General features: G+C 35.4%; 1 protein-coding gene across 1 annotated transcript in view; it reads left to right on the plus strand.

Annotated features, from left to right (window-relative positions):
• The first annotated feature begins 10,583 nt into the window (after positions 1-10,583).
• LOC124369228 overlaps positions 10,584-19,663 on the plus strand; it is a 145,814-nt gene continuing 136,734 nt past the window's right edge. The window contains exon 1 of the mRNA XM_046827102.1: positions 10,584-10,946. Coding sequence (XP_046683058.1) covers positions 10,610-10,946 — 337 coding nt within the window. The 5' untranslated portion in view covers positions 10,584-10,609. The remainder of the gene's footprint in view (positions 10,947-19,663) is intronic.

Genomic DNA, 19,663 nt, shown 5'->3' on the forward strand with positions numbered 1-19,663 from the left:
ACGTTAGATTAAGAAACATTTGTTTGTAGATTGAGGCTGTGGAAGTGTTGGACACAATATTGTTAATTCCAACAAATGCATTTTGTTCCAAAACTGATTTAGAAGTTTCTTTGAAACATAGAGTCATAATCATGAGCATAATGCACTATTTTGCCGTGTGGCAGTGATGATTTTAACTCATTTACATAAAGCAGGAAGAGATAGAGAGGAAATGGATCCTTGCGGGATTCCTTTTCATAGGATTGGAAACATGATTAGAGATTTTGACAGCTTAAGCCTTTGAATTAAGCCATGTGAGACGCACGCCTCGAAATTTTAAGCAGTGTAATATGGTCAGCACAATCAAACCTTTTGATAAAGCGGGAAACACACTTAAAGTGTGATTTCGACCTTCCAATCCATCTACAATCATATTGACGAGGCCCACAACTGCATCTATTGTCGATTAGCCCTTTCAGAAACCAAAATGGTCATTCGAGAGCTGATTGTGTTCGTACAAATTTGAACAATTATCACTAAAAGAACCTTTTAAATATTTTGCTTAGGAATGGCAAAATTGAGACAGACAATCAAGAATTCATAGGAATTCATGAGTGTAGGATCGTCTTTTTTGAAAATGTAGATTACTTTTGATATCTTCAGAAAACAGGAGAAATCTCCCAATCAAAATGACGAATTTATTAATGCGGTCAGAGGCCTCACAGTATGCTTTGAGCATTTCTTTATGAGCCACACTGAGATTGAATTAAGATCGATCGATTTTTGGCTGAGAGCTGCTGAATAATTTTGACGAGCTGTTGGGCGAGGGCCTTGGTCAGAAGCCACAGTTGCAAAAAACCAGTTAAACTCGTTAGCCACCTCAGCTCCATCACCCGAAACCCAACCCCTAATTTTGATCTGGGCCATTTTTGAAGGATTTTATTTATTGCTCAAGATGCCCCAAATAGTTTAGAAATGTTTTTGGAAGATTTAATCGCTTTGAGACAATATATGCTTTTGCTACTTGGATCACCTTTCAATAAATAGTTTATATTTCTGGAAAATACTTTTAAAATAATCATCTTGAGTTTTTTTATAAATTTTGGAGAAAAACTTAGTTTTTCTCTGAGATTAGAATTCCTCTAGTGATTGTCGTTTATTGGCAAACTTTGATAGTTATTTTTGGACAACATATTTCCACACAAAAATTTAAATAACTGTTAAAGTTTCAAAGTGTTTGCTCTAATGGTTGGGATAAATTTAGGAAGTAACACTTTTCTTTTGAAAGGAAATATTTGAGGAGAGCAAGATTTTCTGGCCTTGTACCTCTTACAGATTTGGAAATTTTGGCTCCCGTATGAATTTTGTTCCACTAATTACGGCCTCTTAGCCATAATGGTCAGAAATCGCTGTATTTACCACATACACTATGTTAGGGAGGTTGGAAATAACGTTGTCAATAGTCGATTGTGTCGTTGCTGTCACTCTTGTTGGGGTCTTGACTAGCAACTCGAGGTCAAATGACCTTACTAAATCAGCTAAGCGTTTTGTGGTTTGCTTGTTATTGCCCAAAACGTTTATATTGAAATCGCCCAACAGGATGTAGTCAGGGTGATAGTTCGTCAGGTCTGTTAGTAAGGATTCTAATTTTTTTAAACATATCTTCGTTCCCACTGTGAGACCTGTAGATGTCAAGGACAATTGATTTTGAGTGTTGGGTTTCAAGTATGATTCAGAATGCTTCAAAGTGTTTCTCGCCTGTTTCTTGAATTGGGAAAGTGTTTGAAATGAAATTTTGTTTCAAATCAATTGAGACCCACCTCCTTTGGAGTAATTTCGACAGAACGAGTTCAAAAATTTTTAATTTGCATTGCTTAATGTTTTTGCTGTTAAACTCTTTTCGGTTACAACAAGTACATCTGTGTTCAGATCTTCACACATGAGCCGAAGTTCATCCAGTTTGTTGGTTGTGGATTGGGTGTTTTGGTGAAGCAGTCTCAATGAAATTAGAATGGAAATTTTGCAATAGTTGTTTGTTTTTGATACGTCAAGTATTCAATTCTACCCGTCGATTCGAAGGGACGGTGTGAAAGGGGGGGTGCCTTAAAAAGTATGGTTTTCTGTCGATTCAGAGTCAGTCTGTCATGGACTTGGTGTCGTTTGAAGGCTGGAAGTCTCTGGACGATCGGAGGACTTGGCGGCGGCGGGAATGTCTCATGACGTAAGGTTACTGGTGTGGCCTGCTATGATTGGGTTGTTCCCTTCACAGGTTCCGCAGCTGCAGCAGGTCTGGGTGGCCGCGATGACATCAGTTATCAATCATAGTCTTTTCACTATAGCATCGGCCATAAGACGTTCCCCTTTGGAACAAAAATGTAGGCCGTGAGGTGTAAAATAATTTCGGGGAATGTCGTAGAGATTGAGGTATTTCACACCTTCATTTGACGTTATTTATCAAAGTAATGTGGTCGTGAACAGTGCTGCTGAGAGTTAAATCATACCTATACGGTAGCGAAGATATAAGAACTCTTGTAGTTTTTTGGACCGTCTTCTAATCACACCCTCCAAGTGTTCGTAGAGAATGTCTTGCCGCCCGTTGGCCACATAATTGGTTCTTGCTAAAATCACAAAGCAGTGCTCCAGTGGCGGTGTTAAAGTAGAGCGAATGTCCAGAAGTCCAGCTCGAGGTTTACATATAACGGTCACATTGGTGAAGTGTCTCGTCTCTTTGTGTCTTTTTTCGTATTTATTGATAAACTTGCAGCTTTTCTTACTTTATTGCCCTTGTGATGTGTTAGATTGGGCTTCTGTTATTATTATTTCCTGTAACATTTTCAAAGTGAACCTCAGGACCTGCGCTTATTCCACTCTGTAACACTGCAGAATTATTGTGAAGAGGGATGGTATAGTAGTCAGACTTCAAAGAGAGGCAGTTTGATTTGTTTTCTACTTCTTTAATGTTTTGTTCCAAAACCTTTTATATGAATGGCCATGTGTACTTTTTTTAGAATAATACTAATTTTTTTCCACTTCCAGATAAATGATTTTGTTTTTTCCGCTTCTAGATCTTGTAGCGTGTTAATGGTATTTTCATAGACTCGGTTAACTTTTCTTCTCTTCTCCGCAATAAATCGTTCCGTCTGGGTTGACTGGTTAAAATTTCGTGGTTTCAGTGGTGTTGACAAAAACACCTCATTGGTGTACTGCAGAAGGCACTGATCTGACTCAATAGAGCAATTTAATATAGCTTCCTTTTCCATTAGGAGTTTAGCTAACTGTGCCTTTAAGGTAGCATTTTCCGATAGTAAGTCGAGGCTAACCGATGTGGGTGACGTCGAAGAGGGCACTGGTGACGACAGTGGTGACGCGGATGAGGGTGACCGCCCCGACGCCGACGTGGCGAGAGTCAGTGCAGCGGCCGAGGGGGTGCCTCTGCTGACAGATGTACAACGCGGCGTACTCGCTGACAACAGAACACGGCTTACATATTGGGATTTGTAAAGTAAAGTAAATATATCTTATTTTACCAGGCGAAGTTAGGGCTAAGAAGCCCTCTAACACTTAACCTGGGGATCAACGGCTTAAAAGTAACTTAGCTTTGTCTTTATGGTTGCTCTTAAGATCTTAAATTTTGGTTCTTCCAGCATCTGTTTCAATCTAGTAATTGCAATCCCTACAACAACAGCGCCAAAATAGTGTACAGTTTGCAAAGGTTCTTGCTTCTCGATACTTATATATTCATTTAGGATTAAATATTTCTTCCCATCACCAATAATAATTTTGAAGTTCATTTTCCTCGGTAATACGAAAGTAAACTTTTAAATAATTACTATAAAGTAAATGATAAAATCTTTTAATAAATAAAATAAATAGAATAATTAATTAAAACAGATGTAAAAAAGTAAGAACCAAGTGTATGAATTGATCTTTGGTACTTTAGATTATAAGCCGAGCATTCTAGCATTGAGCTACGTTGGCCTTGAGTAATGAGCTGGATGTTTCTGATAAGGTTCGTAACTAAGAGTCGAATTAGGCGTGACTAGTTGTACCAAGTCTGTCTTGATTCGTTCTAACCTAACTCGTCAGATTAAGTTAATGTCTGATTTTCCAAACCTGTTAATTTTGTGCACAATAACTCCGAAGAACACTGTAGGTCATTAAGTTAAATATTCCATAAAATATTGGCACGTATTGGATTTAATACTTAAAATGGAAAAATATTAATACACTGGCAATACGTTGGCGGATGCGCATCATCGTACTCGCGACTCCAATGACCCACTAGGTGCAGACAGGGACCGGTACCCATGATCACGAAACGAAGATGGGTGCCGAGAACATGTGGTATATTAAGGCCCAGAGAGCATTGTTTGTGGGTGAGCAGCTGAGGGTAGATGGCAGCTCCTAGGAGTATGTCAATGGGACCAGGCGTACTGAATATGGGGTCAGCCAGAAGGTAGGTTTCACTCGCCGCACCAGAAAAACTCCGGGGAGAGTTGAGTGCGTGGTAAGTTATCCGAGAGTGTTTCCAAAATAGGAAGAGGGAACTTAGAGGCCAATATGCGACCAGATATATTCTACTTGGATTTGCAATAAGCCCTTTGTATGGACGTTTGCGAGAGTCCGACAGTAGTCAAGTGAGGGTCCATACGACGCGTGCCTAACAGCTGAGCGGCGGGCTCGCTAATGAAGTCCGACATGCTGACAAGGTCAAGGAGAACACGCAAAACCTGAGTGTTTCCGTTGGGGGCGGTGATCTTAACTAGCGCAGTGCCCACGATCACAGTGCTATGGTAGTCACTTCTAGAGCGATAAGTAAGGGCTTTACTTTGAGACGTGCAAGCTACGTGGTTAGCCTAAGCAGTGGTAGGCCTATGTAACTGAGAGGGAGACCTTTGATCTTGAGGGTCATTAGGTATAGTGAGAAGTAGAGTACGATGTATTTTCTGATATATGGCACAAGAAGCTTTAGAGTTGCATTGAGAGATAATTTGTGTACCTAGGCATGAAGCACAACGGTTATGGGTCTTCATTATCTATGCTATGGGGATGTTTCTTGAAGACAGAACAGGCGTGAACGTCTATAGTTTTAATAGCGTTCACGCAATAAGTTATTCACTATTAAGTAGATTTAGAGATTTCACGAAATTAAGAGGCTCGCCTGATAAGATAGACAAAAGATGCTGAAACTTGGATAAACTAGATTCCGGTGCCTACTAGAGTAAAACCTGGTCATGAACGAGACCCATTATAGTGGGGATCCGTCAAAGTGTTTCTGATCTAATTTGGGCAGTTTAAAATTAAAAATTAATGTAACATGTTATTCATGATGACCTTGGGAGTGTAAAGAGGGAAACTGAGCAATAGGCTCTATGAGCACTTAAATTACGTTCGATACCTCCACGTATAAATCGTTGATCTGGTGGACAACATGAGAGATTACTGCACAGTCCGCGTTCTTGACAGATACAAGAAGAAGCACAAACATAATTTACACGTATCTATGCCTTTTAGAGATTTCCGTATTGTAAATCTAAAGAGTGGGGTGTTGAAACTGAGTGAGGGGACGGGGTGAGGCTACAATCTTTAGCACAAGCACGCTTATTTTATAAGTTGCGCCTAATAGAGTCAGTCGACTTATAATAAGATTAAATTTCACGTGGCATAGTGGACAAATTTAACATATTAAAACGCAATAAAATAAAAGGCAGGCCGGTATAACTATCATAAACAATATTAATACCTATAAAGAACGATTGAATTCAAAATATTACAAAATGATAAAAAGAGAAAAATGCCAGGGAGTGAAATCCACAAAAAGAAAAATATATGCCTAACTAATAGACAAAGAGTTAAAATAATTTTTAGAGGAATTTTGCAAATTTAAGTGTGCATCAAAACAACAAGTCTATATGGGCTAAATAGTATGTAATAAGGTATAAAGGAAAAGTTAGAATATTAATAAATATGTAAAAATTATGTGGTCTTCAATATTTTATAGCACAAGAGAGCACATTATTATTGATTGATTAAAATTGTAAAAGAAAGGAATAGCTTAAATAAACAAGTTTTAATTTTGTATGTAGTTTGATTAGACAGAGATAATTCGTTAAATATTATAAGGAGACTAAAATACTAACTAAAATTGGTACCGCATATACTAACCCCTTTGCACGCAAGAGTAACTGTAAACAACCCAAATCAGCTGTTTAGAGTAACACTACATCCAAGTATAAATAGACTATTAGAGACAATAATACATAAGCACAGTTACAAATTAGTATTTATGAGCGACCTTCACTATAGAGATTTATAAATTTAAAGAAAAAAAAAAAAAGTAAAGAATGTCTTATTTTACCAGGCGAAGTTAGGGCTAAGAAGCCCTCTCTAACACATAAATTTCGTTATGTTTGGAACTAACAAGAGAGTTGGAATTAACTATTGAGATAGCAAAAATCTATTTCATTTACAATAATCTCAGAGCAGTAATGTATATTATATTATACCTTTTAAAGAACAAAATATGTGTTTGAAACAAAAATAGCGCATTAAAATGTAACATTGATTTGAATATACAACAATACAAAGAAGTAAAGAATAATACAAATTAATAAGTTAGAAGTAAAGTGTGTCAGCTTTGCTTAGTATATTTTTATATATTTAATAGGATCAATGTAGGGAAATACTAAATTATATTAATTTACTTAGAAATGCTATCAAGAGGCAGCTATTGTTTACATATGAAAAACAATAAACAATTAGTATTTAAAGTAGAATGAAATTAAAAACAAGAATTAATGAGCATTTAGTACTTTACAAAAGAGGGTCGAAATTCATTAAAAGATCAGTAGCATTATCAAGGTACAAGGTAACAACATAGTTTATTGTTATAGTTGAGTATATATTTACTCTGGACTGAGTTGCACCGAAAGAGACGTAAACAAGCAGTCCGGCAATGGAATGTGGGTCTAAGGTACAAGACAGAGATTAGAACAACGCCAATGGACGAGGGGTGAAGGGGAGGTAGCAGTCTTTTGTAGAGTAAACAGTGTGGGTGTCTTATTACAAAACATACTACGGACACTGTATTTGTACAATGTAAAATGCTTACCCATCTTCGTAACGGCGTTACGTAATTTTTAATACAAATTACAAAGACCAAACCAATGAACACAGTTACAGATAGATATAAACGAAGTTTTAACAGACAAAATTAACGAGCAAACTTAACGGACAAAGTTAATGGTCAACTTTATTACAAATTAAAGCAATAGGACAATAGAACTACATCCGTCTCAAAGGACCAATGAATAATGTCTGATACGACAGAATAAATAAAGAGTTACATCCCGGTCGTAATATTACTGAATATTGTGGTACTAGAGAAATAAAATTAAAAGAGACAGATATGTGTGGTAAGGTTATATTGAACGATGGCACTCACCAACGTGGTTTTCTCCACTCACGCACTTTGCACAGCACGGCTGACATCGCATATTACATAGGGGTTCCCATGGGGTCGACTAGGTGTCCATACTTAGACGGGCAGTTGCAGTCACGGCTAAAATTGTAGAAACACTTCTTAACAACAATCACTGGATTCGAAGAGGTAAGAGTGGTTACTTAGGAACCCACATGTGTCTAGGACTAAACGAAAATTACGAAATCTAACATGTTTTAGAAAGGGGGCTTCCAACATACCCTTCAACTTGTCTTAAAGGGGTTTTCCACTACACTGCGATTAAAAGAAATTTACGGGACTGTTAGTCGAGCTTACATTTTGAACGACTGGGCACGACCTCTGCCCGGACAGCTATGCCCGGATCAGGCTATGTCACGTGACCTCAGGTGATAGTAAATTAAATTGTCTCAACCAACGGGGAGCAATCACCTGATTCCACCTCTTGGTCCATAGTGCAACTCAACCCAGTTTATCAACTATCAGACAGCGAACACAAATATAAACTTTATTATTCTAAACAAAAAGAATCTTATGCTAATAAAACATTGTTGTAAATATTGTACAATATTCAACAAAACTAATTTACAAACATGCAAGAGTGCTGATCGAAGGATGTGTTGCATTTAGAAAAAACTGAATAGAGCGAGATGCATAAAGTAATACGGCGAATAATATAAAAAACTGCGTTTGAAAATGTTGCAATCCACTTAAACTTATATCACATACAATGGAGTTGGGTGGGATCAGGCATTACAAAACATACAAAACGAGACACGTTTCGGATCACACAAGACGATTTTTCCAAAGAGAGATTCGTTTGAGATATGATCATATATCTTTCCTGCGCATCTTTTTGTTGGATCTTTTCCACAATGGAATTATCTTTGATAGCGGTAAAGCGTTGTGATTGGTGCACTAACATTAGGTGAATAAATATTTTAATATTATGAAACACGTATTCATATTTTCATTAATAGTATGAGTATAAACGTTCTGATTTCACAACTCGTTGAATATTAAAAAATCATATTTAGAATGTTTTAAACATTCACAGAAACAGAACAACCCTTTGACAAATTGTAATGGAAAAATGGCCATAAATATACATAAATAATGCCAAACCTCATCAAATTATCCTTTCCTCAATATTGTTTCTAGCAAAACGAACCCCTCGCCACCAGTGTATATATATACACTTTAAATTAGTTCTTCTGCAAGCCCTCAGTGTGGTGCGATAAGTACTCTAAATGTATTCATGGATATTGACAATATATTTAGACAAAACACATATCTATGCGAGGAACTGAGGATAAATTCTCATGAAAGATATACCTTATTGTACTTGTGCGTCGCTAGTAACAACTGATAGCCACGAATTTATTCTGTGTTCCCACAAAGGAGAGTGTGACCTGCATGGCTGTGATTGACTCCTGGTCACCTCACATGTAACATGCAGTCACAATACGGATTCTCTTATCCGGAGATTTGCTTTGTTGTGCACGGACACAAATGGAAATTTACGTTGTTCTGTATCATGCTTTTTTTCATACACAAATCATCTATACTTCTTGTGAATCTGTTACTTTGTATTTTGTCTGCCCAGTCGTAGCCGTTGCAGACTTACAGAATCTCGCTGACAACGCTCTCGCACACGCACTCACATGTCCAATTGTTGAAGTGCACTTTCCATCTCTTACTAAGTTCCCAATATAAATACATCTATATTTAAATTTTGTATATATATATATATATATATATATATATATATATATATACACAAAATTACTATCATTTGAGTTTGAAATAAATAAACTATCATATTTTTACGTAGTTAAATGTATGTCCTGAACGTACTATACTTTAATTGTTAGTATATAGCTCTGGATGCTATACTTTTAGTTCTTGTATGATATTCTCATCTCAAAACAGAATTAAGATGAGATGGTATGTGATTGCTTTCACATTGTTTGACGTTCTTTGAACAAAAAGAAATCTTTTTACAAGGTACATATTTATTTCACCAACAACGGAAAACCACAGTTGATTGGTTCTGAAAGAAGCCTAAATTAAATTCGTGTATAGAAAAATTACGCCTCACAAACATGAGTTGTATAATCTGTGGTAATACAGATTTTATAAGGAAAACACTCTCAGGATGATCTCAGATGCCTCACTATTTAAGAATATAAATATATCCAAGTAAACATATAGAACCCTAGTCATGTAAAACCGAGTTTGACATGACATTGCTGTGTATGAAACACACGCATAAATCTATTAATAGAGCTGCCAAGGTGAAGCTTTAAACAGAAAGCAATTAACCTTTGTCACGTCAATTATTTCCTTCAATTTCACCCTGTCTGTTTTGCCCCTTCTAAGAACACACTATTATAATTACATACCTACGTATTCCGCATGTATTAGTAATGTTATATAGTACGTAGTATTCAATCCAAAACTAAATTTTTCAATATGATAAGTGGCAGTAATGGAAAGGCCATAAATGTTAATAGCATTGCTTGTTAAAATTATGTTACTTTATTTATATGCTCCTTTTTTTAACAATATTTGTAAGATTTATTTTGACCTTACATTTTGAATAAAGGCGTAATACAGGTACGTACGTATAGACTTCAATAAGATATGTTTTACTAGATATTCTAAAACAGATTAAGGAATGTGTATTTTTGCAGGTTACAAGGCGGTAATACTACTCATTTTTAATAAAATGTAGTGTCTATCCTTCTGTTCATACGGTTTGCCATTAAGGTATTTATGAGTTCACGTCAATATAGTTACGTGTATTTCAGTTTCTAACCTTAATTTTATAATAGTATTAGTAATCAGCGAAATAGTATTTAGAATTTAAGGAGTGTGTCGCAATATAATCCCAGAGCTGCTAGGTCACATCAGAGTGTACATTTTAAGGTGCCGTCAGATATGTGACAGTAAAGGGCACCAATGGTACTGACAACGAATCGTATGTGTTCGACTAGATTCGGCTCCTGTCGGCACGCGGCACTCAGCAACCAGCACTCAGCACTCCGAGGACACTCGCCACAGATACGTAGCGCGCAAGCCCGACGGTATCGACCCACCCGCGCCCCGCACGCTGGGCGAGTCGTCGTCAGTTTGACAGCAGCCGTGGCATGACCTACTCGCCCCGCCATGTTCAGCTTCGCCAGCAAGATGTTGAACACCCTCATCGGGGAGGGCCAGCAAGAGGGACAACAACCGCCGGAGGGTGGGCAGATGCACCAGCCCATCTTCCGACCGCAGACCAGGCCACCGTTGAGAGCGCAGGGCCCCGGAGGCATGCCACCTCACGGTATGGGAGGCCCTCAGCTCATGGGCCCACAGAGGATGCCCGGCCCCGGCATCGGCCCCGGCCCCGGACCGAGGATGCAAGGGCCTAGGATGGAGTTCCGTCCCAGACTCGGCATGGCCCGACCTCAGATAGGACCCTCCCACATGATGCAGAGGCCTCCGCCGCCTGTAGCCTCAGGTACGCATAACCTCACCTCTTCCTGCACGTGACCCAAATCTAGTGAGGACCGTGTTCTGGAGCCGGTCGAAGTGTACGCGCTATCAATGGGCTATTGACCGACGTCGGGCACGCGCGTTGGTTCTTCCCACTCTGATTCCGGCAGCTTACGTCCAATTTTGATTCAACAAAACGTACAACTATCGAGCTCGATTCCTATTCACATAATAGTGTATTTTACTTCACGTTTACGTTTTAGTTCCTCATAAACTGACTTTGTTTGGACTAACACAATAATATCAGCCCTTGCGTTTACATATTTTCTTATTGCTGATTAAAGCAATTTCGTGTTTGATATGTCATTTAGTTGATCAAATGCATGGACTGAGAGCGACATAGTGATTTATTTTGTGTGTTGTCTTAAATGGGTAATCGTTTTCTTGTAAGTCGCCCTTCGTGAGAAAGATGGTTCGGATATAAAGCTAGTGAAGTTCTTGTTCAAGTCGTGTTTACTTACCACCGGTCCTTACTAATGTCTGTTATAAAAGACTCAGACACATCTTCATTTATTTAAGTTTCTATGATGTTTTAAATTCCAACAGTTTTCAATGTTGTGTGCCTAAACTTACAAATAAAACACTAAAAGTTCTATATATGAGGCATTTATTTAATTATAAGTACTTGTTAACTTTATATAAAATTATTAGTTTGTTTTTGACCCTAGGAATGCATTTTATTCATATACATTGTAGAGGATAATAAGTATATTGGTCCTTTACAACCACAAGACCCAGATAAAAAAGTATGGAAGTATTAACTAAACAAATGTATCCGAAAACTGTTGGAAGTAGGAACAGATTGTATAGTAGGAACGCATTATATCTAACGTTTAAGCAGTTAAAACTTTTTTAAATGCACAGTTCTCAGCGGTCGGCCAAAACTTTGGTAAACAACAGAGGTTATTCAAGCTATGTCTGTGATGTGTCATGGAAAAGTAGCTCGTATATATACATAGACACAAATTATACACACAGACACATATTCATCTATTAATACCACGTTTTAACGTAAAAGTATGTTGGACTGTTTGAGCTGTTATTTTAGAGAAGCATTTCCAGGTAGATTAGAACTATACACATACTTGTACTTTTGCTATCTATAATGTATCGATATCGTAGCCGCTTTTTCTGTTACAAATACCTTTCTAAAATGTCTATTTTTTATTTCAGAGAACTGTAATGGCCAAAGTCGATCTGAAATCTCAGACCTATCCAAAACCGGTAATGTCTAAATTGTTTGATATCTGTAGTTACATTTTGGCGTGAGCATACTAGATCGAATTACCTTTAACTTTGAACCAGTGGGCATTGTCTCCAGATGTATTTTTGATTAATTAAACATTGGTTTCACTGTGTATTACATATTTCACTTAGGGGCTTTAAGCCCAGGCCTTATATGAAGTGATGGGCGAATTTGATGCTTAAATTAACCGTGGGGTTATATGTACCAGATAGTTGAATAGACAACGGATTACTGCAGATTTACATTTACCAGAAACTTAGGTAGACCTGAGTATTATGTTTACCAGATAGTTTACTTTTCCAAGAGATAATCTTTACCAGGTAGTTAAAAAGACGGAGATTTGTGTTTATCACACACTTAATTAGATTAGGGGATTGAGTTTACTAGAAGGTATAGTTATATAAGAGATAACTTTTCCCAGACAATTAAGTGGTCAGAAGGTTATGTTTACCAGATACTTAATTAGACCAGGGATTAACGTTTATTAGAACATTTAGTTATTTATTTAATATATAACATTTACTAGGCAGTTTAAAATGCCAGGGGGTTACAGGTTACCAAACAGATAATCCACTACTGTTTTAAGGAAACCAAAATGTTCAGTAGACCATTGGGGTAGTTTAGCAAGTGAATTCGTTCATGTAATAGCAAGTTTGTCAGAGGATTGAGTTCATTATGGGTTTAACGTTGAGCATAAGCATATAATATCTAAGAGATTACATATTTTTAACTGGATTAATTTATCCGAGGTATCAAACTAAACAGGATGTTTAGCTGACAAAAATATACATTTATGTAACCGGGGCTGAAATTGGCAGGGGTATAAAATTGACCAGTCGTTGGGTTGGCTAGAGGTTGCACTTTACCAAAATATTAGTAGGGGGTTACATATATTAAGAGGATATACTGACTAGCTTGTTAAGTTGACAAGATAATAACTTAACCAGGGAGTTATGTTCATCGGGAGGTTAAATTAATTAAGGGCGGAAATTCACTAAGGAGTTGAGTAGTAGAGGATCAAATTGCTAAGAAGATTAAAGTTTTCAACTTATAAAACTCCCAAATATCTTTCTTACACAGAGTGCCTCTCTAATTAAATATTGAACCTTAATTGTACGGATAAAAATGGGATGTAAACTGTTATCCAATTTTATTCCGTAAGATTTAAAATGACGATATTTAAATTACGTAACGAGTTATGAAATATAATATCAACTTAAATATAGAAGCAGAGTTGTATGCAGGATGTAATGAATGCTACCATTTAAGTATAAAAAACATTTACTGTGTCGTATATAAATATTTCTTTAATAAGATTCCTTGTCAATAGTTTCAATACTTCTTTTAGTTGTAAAATGTACTAATCAAAATACACCCGAAAATATACTATCAAAAGCGCAAAGAACCATGTTGACATATGATTTTTTAACAGGTTTACTAAAATGTAGTATTCTAAAACGTTGTATTTTTAATTCCTACCTAAGTGTGAAGGGTTAAAAATGGTTGTGTTTTTAGAAACAAACAGTCCTACATTCGCATATAAACTCAAATCTGGTAAACACGGTTTCATCAACCCATCTTAACGTAGGTGTAAAATAAATTCTTCACGTGGTATGGATGCGTTCATTTTTTTAATTTTTAGGGATTGAAATTACATATTACATTAATTTTGGGAGGAAATACAAATTTCCAAAAGTTCAAATGACGCTAAATTTCAGCGTATTCGGAAACGTGTTAAAACTTGCGTACTGGAGTCAGTCAATCAACTTGCAGAGTTACGAGTATATGATCAGCCTGTACAGTGTTAGACTAAACATAACTGTAACTCTAAATCCTTAAAATCGGTTAGTAATCAATCAATGAGAGTTTTTACGTCAACACCATCACTAACTGATTTGAGTAGTTTTATTTGATAAGATGCTACAAGTTCAGGTAATTAATTGCATGGGTTTTTAACATAAGCTTCTATTACAGTCAGTTACAAAAACATAACTTTTAGTATACATACATATGTAAATTCGTTTAGTCTTTAAATGTCTCTCATAAATTTCAAATAATTTCAGTTTGGATAAGCAGACCACACAGTTTGATATTAATTACTTAGGTTGTGCGAAGCTTGTGTGAAGTGAGGGGGGATTTCAATATCGTTATCATCATCCGTCATCCCCTTACTTTCATTCCTAATCTTTTTATCTTCGTTAACTATTTCCTGACTCTCTTCTACTATCTTATTATCCTCATCTATTAAATTGCTTACAATCTTTCATTATCTGTTCATCCTACACCACTATCTGCTTGCCTTCGTCTTCCATTTCTTTACTTTCCTCCATTGTCTTCCTACTTTCGTATACTATCTTCTTAAAATTGTACTGCAGTAGTATAAGTGATTGCGTCCAACAAACCGCTTTAATTTCAAAATATTTAGAAATCATGTGTTTTTTAACACATATATTTTAGTTAAAAATATAGGGACCCATAGAAATTCAAAATTACATTTGAAAATTGGGTTTAAAATATATTAGAACATGTAATGCAATAACTAATACAAAGGTAGACTGTATGGATTAGGAGCTTAGTCGAAGGTACGTGTTTTAAAATGTCAAGATATTGAACAACCACCGTAGAAGAAACATAGCGTTACGAGGTAGACAATGTTATTACGACCTGGGAGTAAAGGAAAATTGTGTTGGGGAAGGCCAACCAACAATATCTAGTTTCATCTATATCATTCAGCATTACCGACCTAGGGTTGTTACTTCTGGTGTTCCGTGTTGACATTATACCATGGTTAAGATTATACCTATAAAACGTTTATTCGGCACAAAACTGAAACAGGTTTTTTAGTAGGCTGAATATACGTCATGTTTGTCAGATGATATAGTTAACGTATTTGGTTGGTGAAAGTGTGATTATCCATATTAATGTCTCATAGAGTGAAAAAGATGTTGAGCTAATGCAATGCAATGGTTGTCAGTTGATCCATAAGTACTGTTTTAGTTTTGTGTTGACATAAAACAAATAAATAGTCATGATTATATAGACACGTAAATCCAAAGTTGTAGTTGAAAAATAATTCAGAAATTGTAGCTTTAAAACACTTAATAGTGTAATTTGACGCCGTATACTATTTGATTAGTTCTGTGTTGACGATAGTTATAGTTACACATATGCCCTGTTAATTTTAAATTGGTCTGTAATAGAGTTTGGAAAATTTGAATATATCAGCACGTTAGCATACACATTTAAATAAAATAACAGCTAAGTCATAATTTTCATGTGTAAATTTTATTTACTATTTTCCATTTTTGAAGTGTTACCCTGTTATAAAGAGATTTGAGATTGAAAATGCAAGCTTTGACTAAGCTTACAATAATTTGGTGTTCGATTTCATCATTTAAGTGGAATTTCATTTATCTTTAAATTTAAAACAAAAATGCAGTATTATAACTTTTACTACAGTTAGATTTTTTTAAAGTTGGTTTATTTTTTATAAAAACACATATGGCAAACAAACAGTGAATAAAAAGAGATAGACCATTGTTTGTATTTGATTTTGGGTTCCGCTTAGTCCAAGGAACAATATCTTATAGTTTTTAGCGAGAGGTTTGAAGCATGACGTGTAAAAAATAAAATAAAAATGTAAACAACTATATTGGTGAATTCGATGCTGCAGAATACACATTAATCAAGTGTATTTTGAATATGGTTTTCATCACATTCGATTGTTAAAACCGGTGATATTTAAACTATAATAAACTGGATTAGTAGCCAAGTGTGTCTTAATAGGTTTCTTTATTATTTCTGACTTTGGTGCACGTGCTTTGTGTGTGATCTGTTAGCTATGTATTCAATTCATGAGTTTAAAATGTGAATAGATCTTGTTTAATAGAGTGAGGTCAGGACTTAATATCTCAAACTTAACCCCAATTAAAGTATTTCTGTTTTTATTATCATTTATACTGCGTGACAGTGAATTCTTAGGACTATTTTATAACTTTTAAATGACAAGATATCATAACAAAATTTGGCAAAATGTTAACAGTAAACTACTTTTCTGTTTACATGGTGATATGATGTCATCTTTGGGGGATGGCCCGTCGGGAGTAAGAAGGAAATCATTAATGACATCCATGTACATCATTGGGTTGTACACCTTTTGAAACGTCTAGTTGACCTGAAAACAAAACCGCAAACCGAACTTCAAAAGTTGGCTCACTCGGAAGAAATTGCTGTTTAAAGTTTTTTTAAAATGTTTAATACATTGTACATAAGAACTAACTATATTGTCACTCTGTGTATTAGTTCACACAGTCTAACTTATAAAAGTGAATTGAGTAGTAAAGACTATAATTTACATTATTCATAGATGATCTACTAAAAAAACTTCTTTACACACGACACTGAGTGGAGAAGGAAATTTATTTGTTTGTTACGCAGTTAATACTTTTAAATAAGCTGTAGATGGATCGAAAAAGGTATGACGGCCAAAATATGTTTTAGCATCTATTACATAGAACAGTTATATGCGTTAGTATGGAGCTATATACTCCTTTCAAATACGCCAATGTACGCCAATTCATAACAACATTGCAATGAAACTTGTTTCTTTTATTGTTTTCCTATCTCGGGTAATAAGTATCAATGTTCATTATGCTAAACCACTCGACATTACGCATCAACTTACAGATTTTTTTATGTAACTATTAAATCATGCACGCTCCTTCTTAGCTCTGCTAAGCCCATTTTCTGCTACTATGTGTGTGTACTTTTGTGTAAGAAAAGTGAGATACAAATACCCAAGTTTGAAATAATTATAACACCTTATACAGTATGTCTAAATCAACGGGATATTACCACACTTCTTAAAATTTCCAATATGTTTGAGTTTTTAATATGCTAAAAAAAGACCCCATCTACTTAGAAATATTCGTCACGTATAATATTTAAATATTTAATCTGTATGCTATTGTTAAGAAATAGCAACGCTTACTTTTTATCATCCTAATTTTGATCATCCAACTTTAAGTATTTATTGTTTTCCCTAGGTAAACAACGTATACTTTTACTTATAACTCTTAAAATCTCGTGTAGAATTAAAAATTGAGAATTAATTACATAAAATACTTAAATGGAAGATAGAACCATATAATAATATCACTAATTTAGTGGTTTTTAACAAAGCATAAATGTATGATCAATAATCCAAAAATGTTCCTTAACACTCCAAAAAACTATGAATACATTAGAGACAAAAAATTATAAATTCAAACCACGTCGTTCATAAGGATATCACATAGTACCAAAACTCTTTTTGGTACAGATATATTGGTCAAATAATGTATCTATTCATCCCCATCTATTCAACTTGCCTTGACAGTATACTAATAATACGGGGCAATGACAGTTTAAAATCCTTACGAACAATGGTGTTTGAATAATACAGAGTAGAACGTAAGGCTAGGAAGCAAATAAAAAAATGTTTTCTAAACATTAAAAATGGCTGATAATCCGCAAAGAAACATTTTAAAATTGTAGATCATCTAGTGGTTGCAGAAAATAAATTATATTTTATTTAAGTTAAGAATAACAGTGGAGTAAATATAAGGAATATTATTTAGAACTACAATATTGAATTATGCAAGACTAAAAAAAAGTATTTAATGCAATATATTTTAGAATATATACAATGCCATAGATTAGGATTAATGTAAGTAGGATAGAAACTTAAGGTTAGTTGTAGAATTTGGGCAGCTCTATAAGTTTTTAGGTCAGATGGTAGTATAAATAGTCATAAATTAGGACGAATTCAAGTAGGATAGTAACTTGTGGCTAGTTGTAGACTTGTATAGGTGGGTAGTATGTTCTCGTATAGTCATAAATTAGGATGAATTCAAGTAGGATAGTAACTTGTGGTAGTGTGTGTAGAGGTTACATGTAAGAAAGGACCATATGGTCCTAATTTCGCCTCAATAAAGAAGCGTTTCTTTCTTTTTTTCTTTCTTTTTTTATAGTCATAAATTAGGATGAATTCGAGTAGGATAGTAACTTGTGGCTAGTTGTAGACGTGTTTTATAAGTAGGTAGTATGTATAGTCATAAATTAGGATGAATTCGAGTAGGATAGTAACTTGTGGCTAGTTGTAGACGTGTTTTATAAGTAGGTAGTATGTATAGTCATAAATTAGGATGAATTCAAGTAGGATAGTAACTTGTGGCTAGTTGTAGACGTGTTTTATAAGTAGGTAGTATGTATAGTTATAAATTAGGATGAATTCAAGTAGGATAGCAACTTGTGGCTGGGTATATAAGTTGTGGAGATCTGTAAGTTGTCAGGTCAGATGGTAGTATACACCGGGTGTGTTGTAAGTCCCACCTTCCCTATTAACTTTTTTATGAATAGAGATAGAGTGATTTACTTTGGGGGATATATATATATATATATATATATATATATATATATATATATGATCAATTGCGAAGTTTTTTATGTGTAAAAATCCCCCCTCCATGGGCTATTTTGGGGGTAAGTCAAAAACTCGGTCAAATTCGGTCGCCAATAAAATTTTGAATTTCTTATAAAACCCCCACAGTTTAAGTTGCATTTAAAATTATTGTTATGCAGTTAAAACATTCGCTCACTAGTTACCTTGAGAACTTACGAACTGAAGGTTACAAAATTAACAAATATCATCAACTGATTAACACAGCATTTATTAAGTTTTGTTTTGTTTAACCTAAACCCATTAGTCCTGGGAATACCAATAGCTGGATTAGCCATGCTATTTATTATTAGTTACCAGTCACATTCAGTAACGTATAAAGACGCTTTCAGTCCACTTTGATACTGTATATGGAGTAACATTAGATACCTCTAGTATGCGCCATTCTTCTTCTCTTTTAGTATCTTTAAAATGAGGTGTCACTTACTAGGGGATCTTATTTAAAAATGTCCATACATATAAAACTCCTCTATTAGTAATATAAACATCCCTAAAGTAAATCACTCCATCTGTATTCATAAGAAAGTAAATGGGGGGGACTCTTAAGACACACAGTATAGTCATAAATTAGGTTTCGCAAGTAGGATTGAAAATAATGGCTGCTTGTATAAGGTGAGGAGCCTTGTCAGTTGTCAGGTCAGATGGTAGTATATATAGACACTCGCCTTCGGCTCGCTGGGGGCTTACGCCCCCAGGCCCCCAAAGTAAACGCTTGCAAATTCGGGGATAAGCGGAATTCGGTGACTGGTTAAGTCCGGACATTAAGTAAATGACAAGGGATTTAAAAATTGACCTTTTTCATAGATTTTTTTCCGGATTCGTAAAAAACTTTTGACTTTTGAGGGCATTTTGCGGTGTTAAACCGTTAGAGATACGACAAAAAGTGACTGGACCTTTCCTTGTTGGAAATTTTAATTTTGTCTTTCGATTGTGCCCT

Source organism: Homalodisca vitripennis, chromosome X (genome assembly GCF_021130785.1).
Source record: "Homalodisca vitripennis isolate AUS2020 chromosome X, UT_GWSS_2.1, whole genome shotgun sequence".
NCBI classification, from domain to species: Eukaryota; Metazoa; Arthropoda; class Insecta; order Hemiptera; family Cicadellidae; genus Homalodisca; species Homalodisca vitripennis.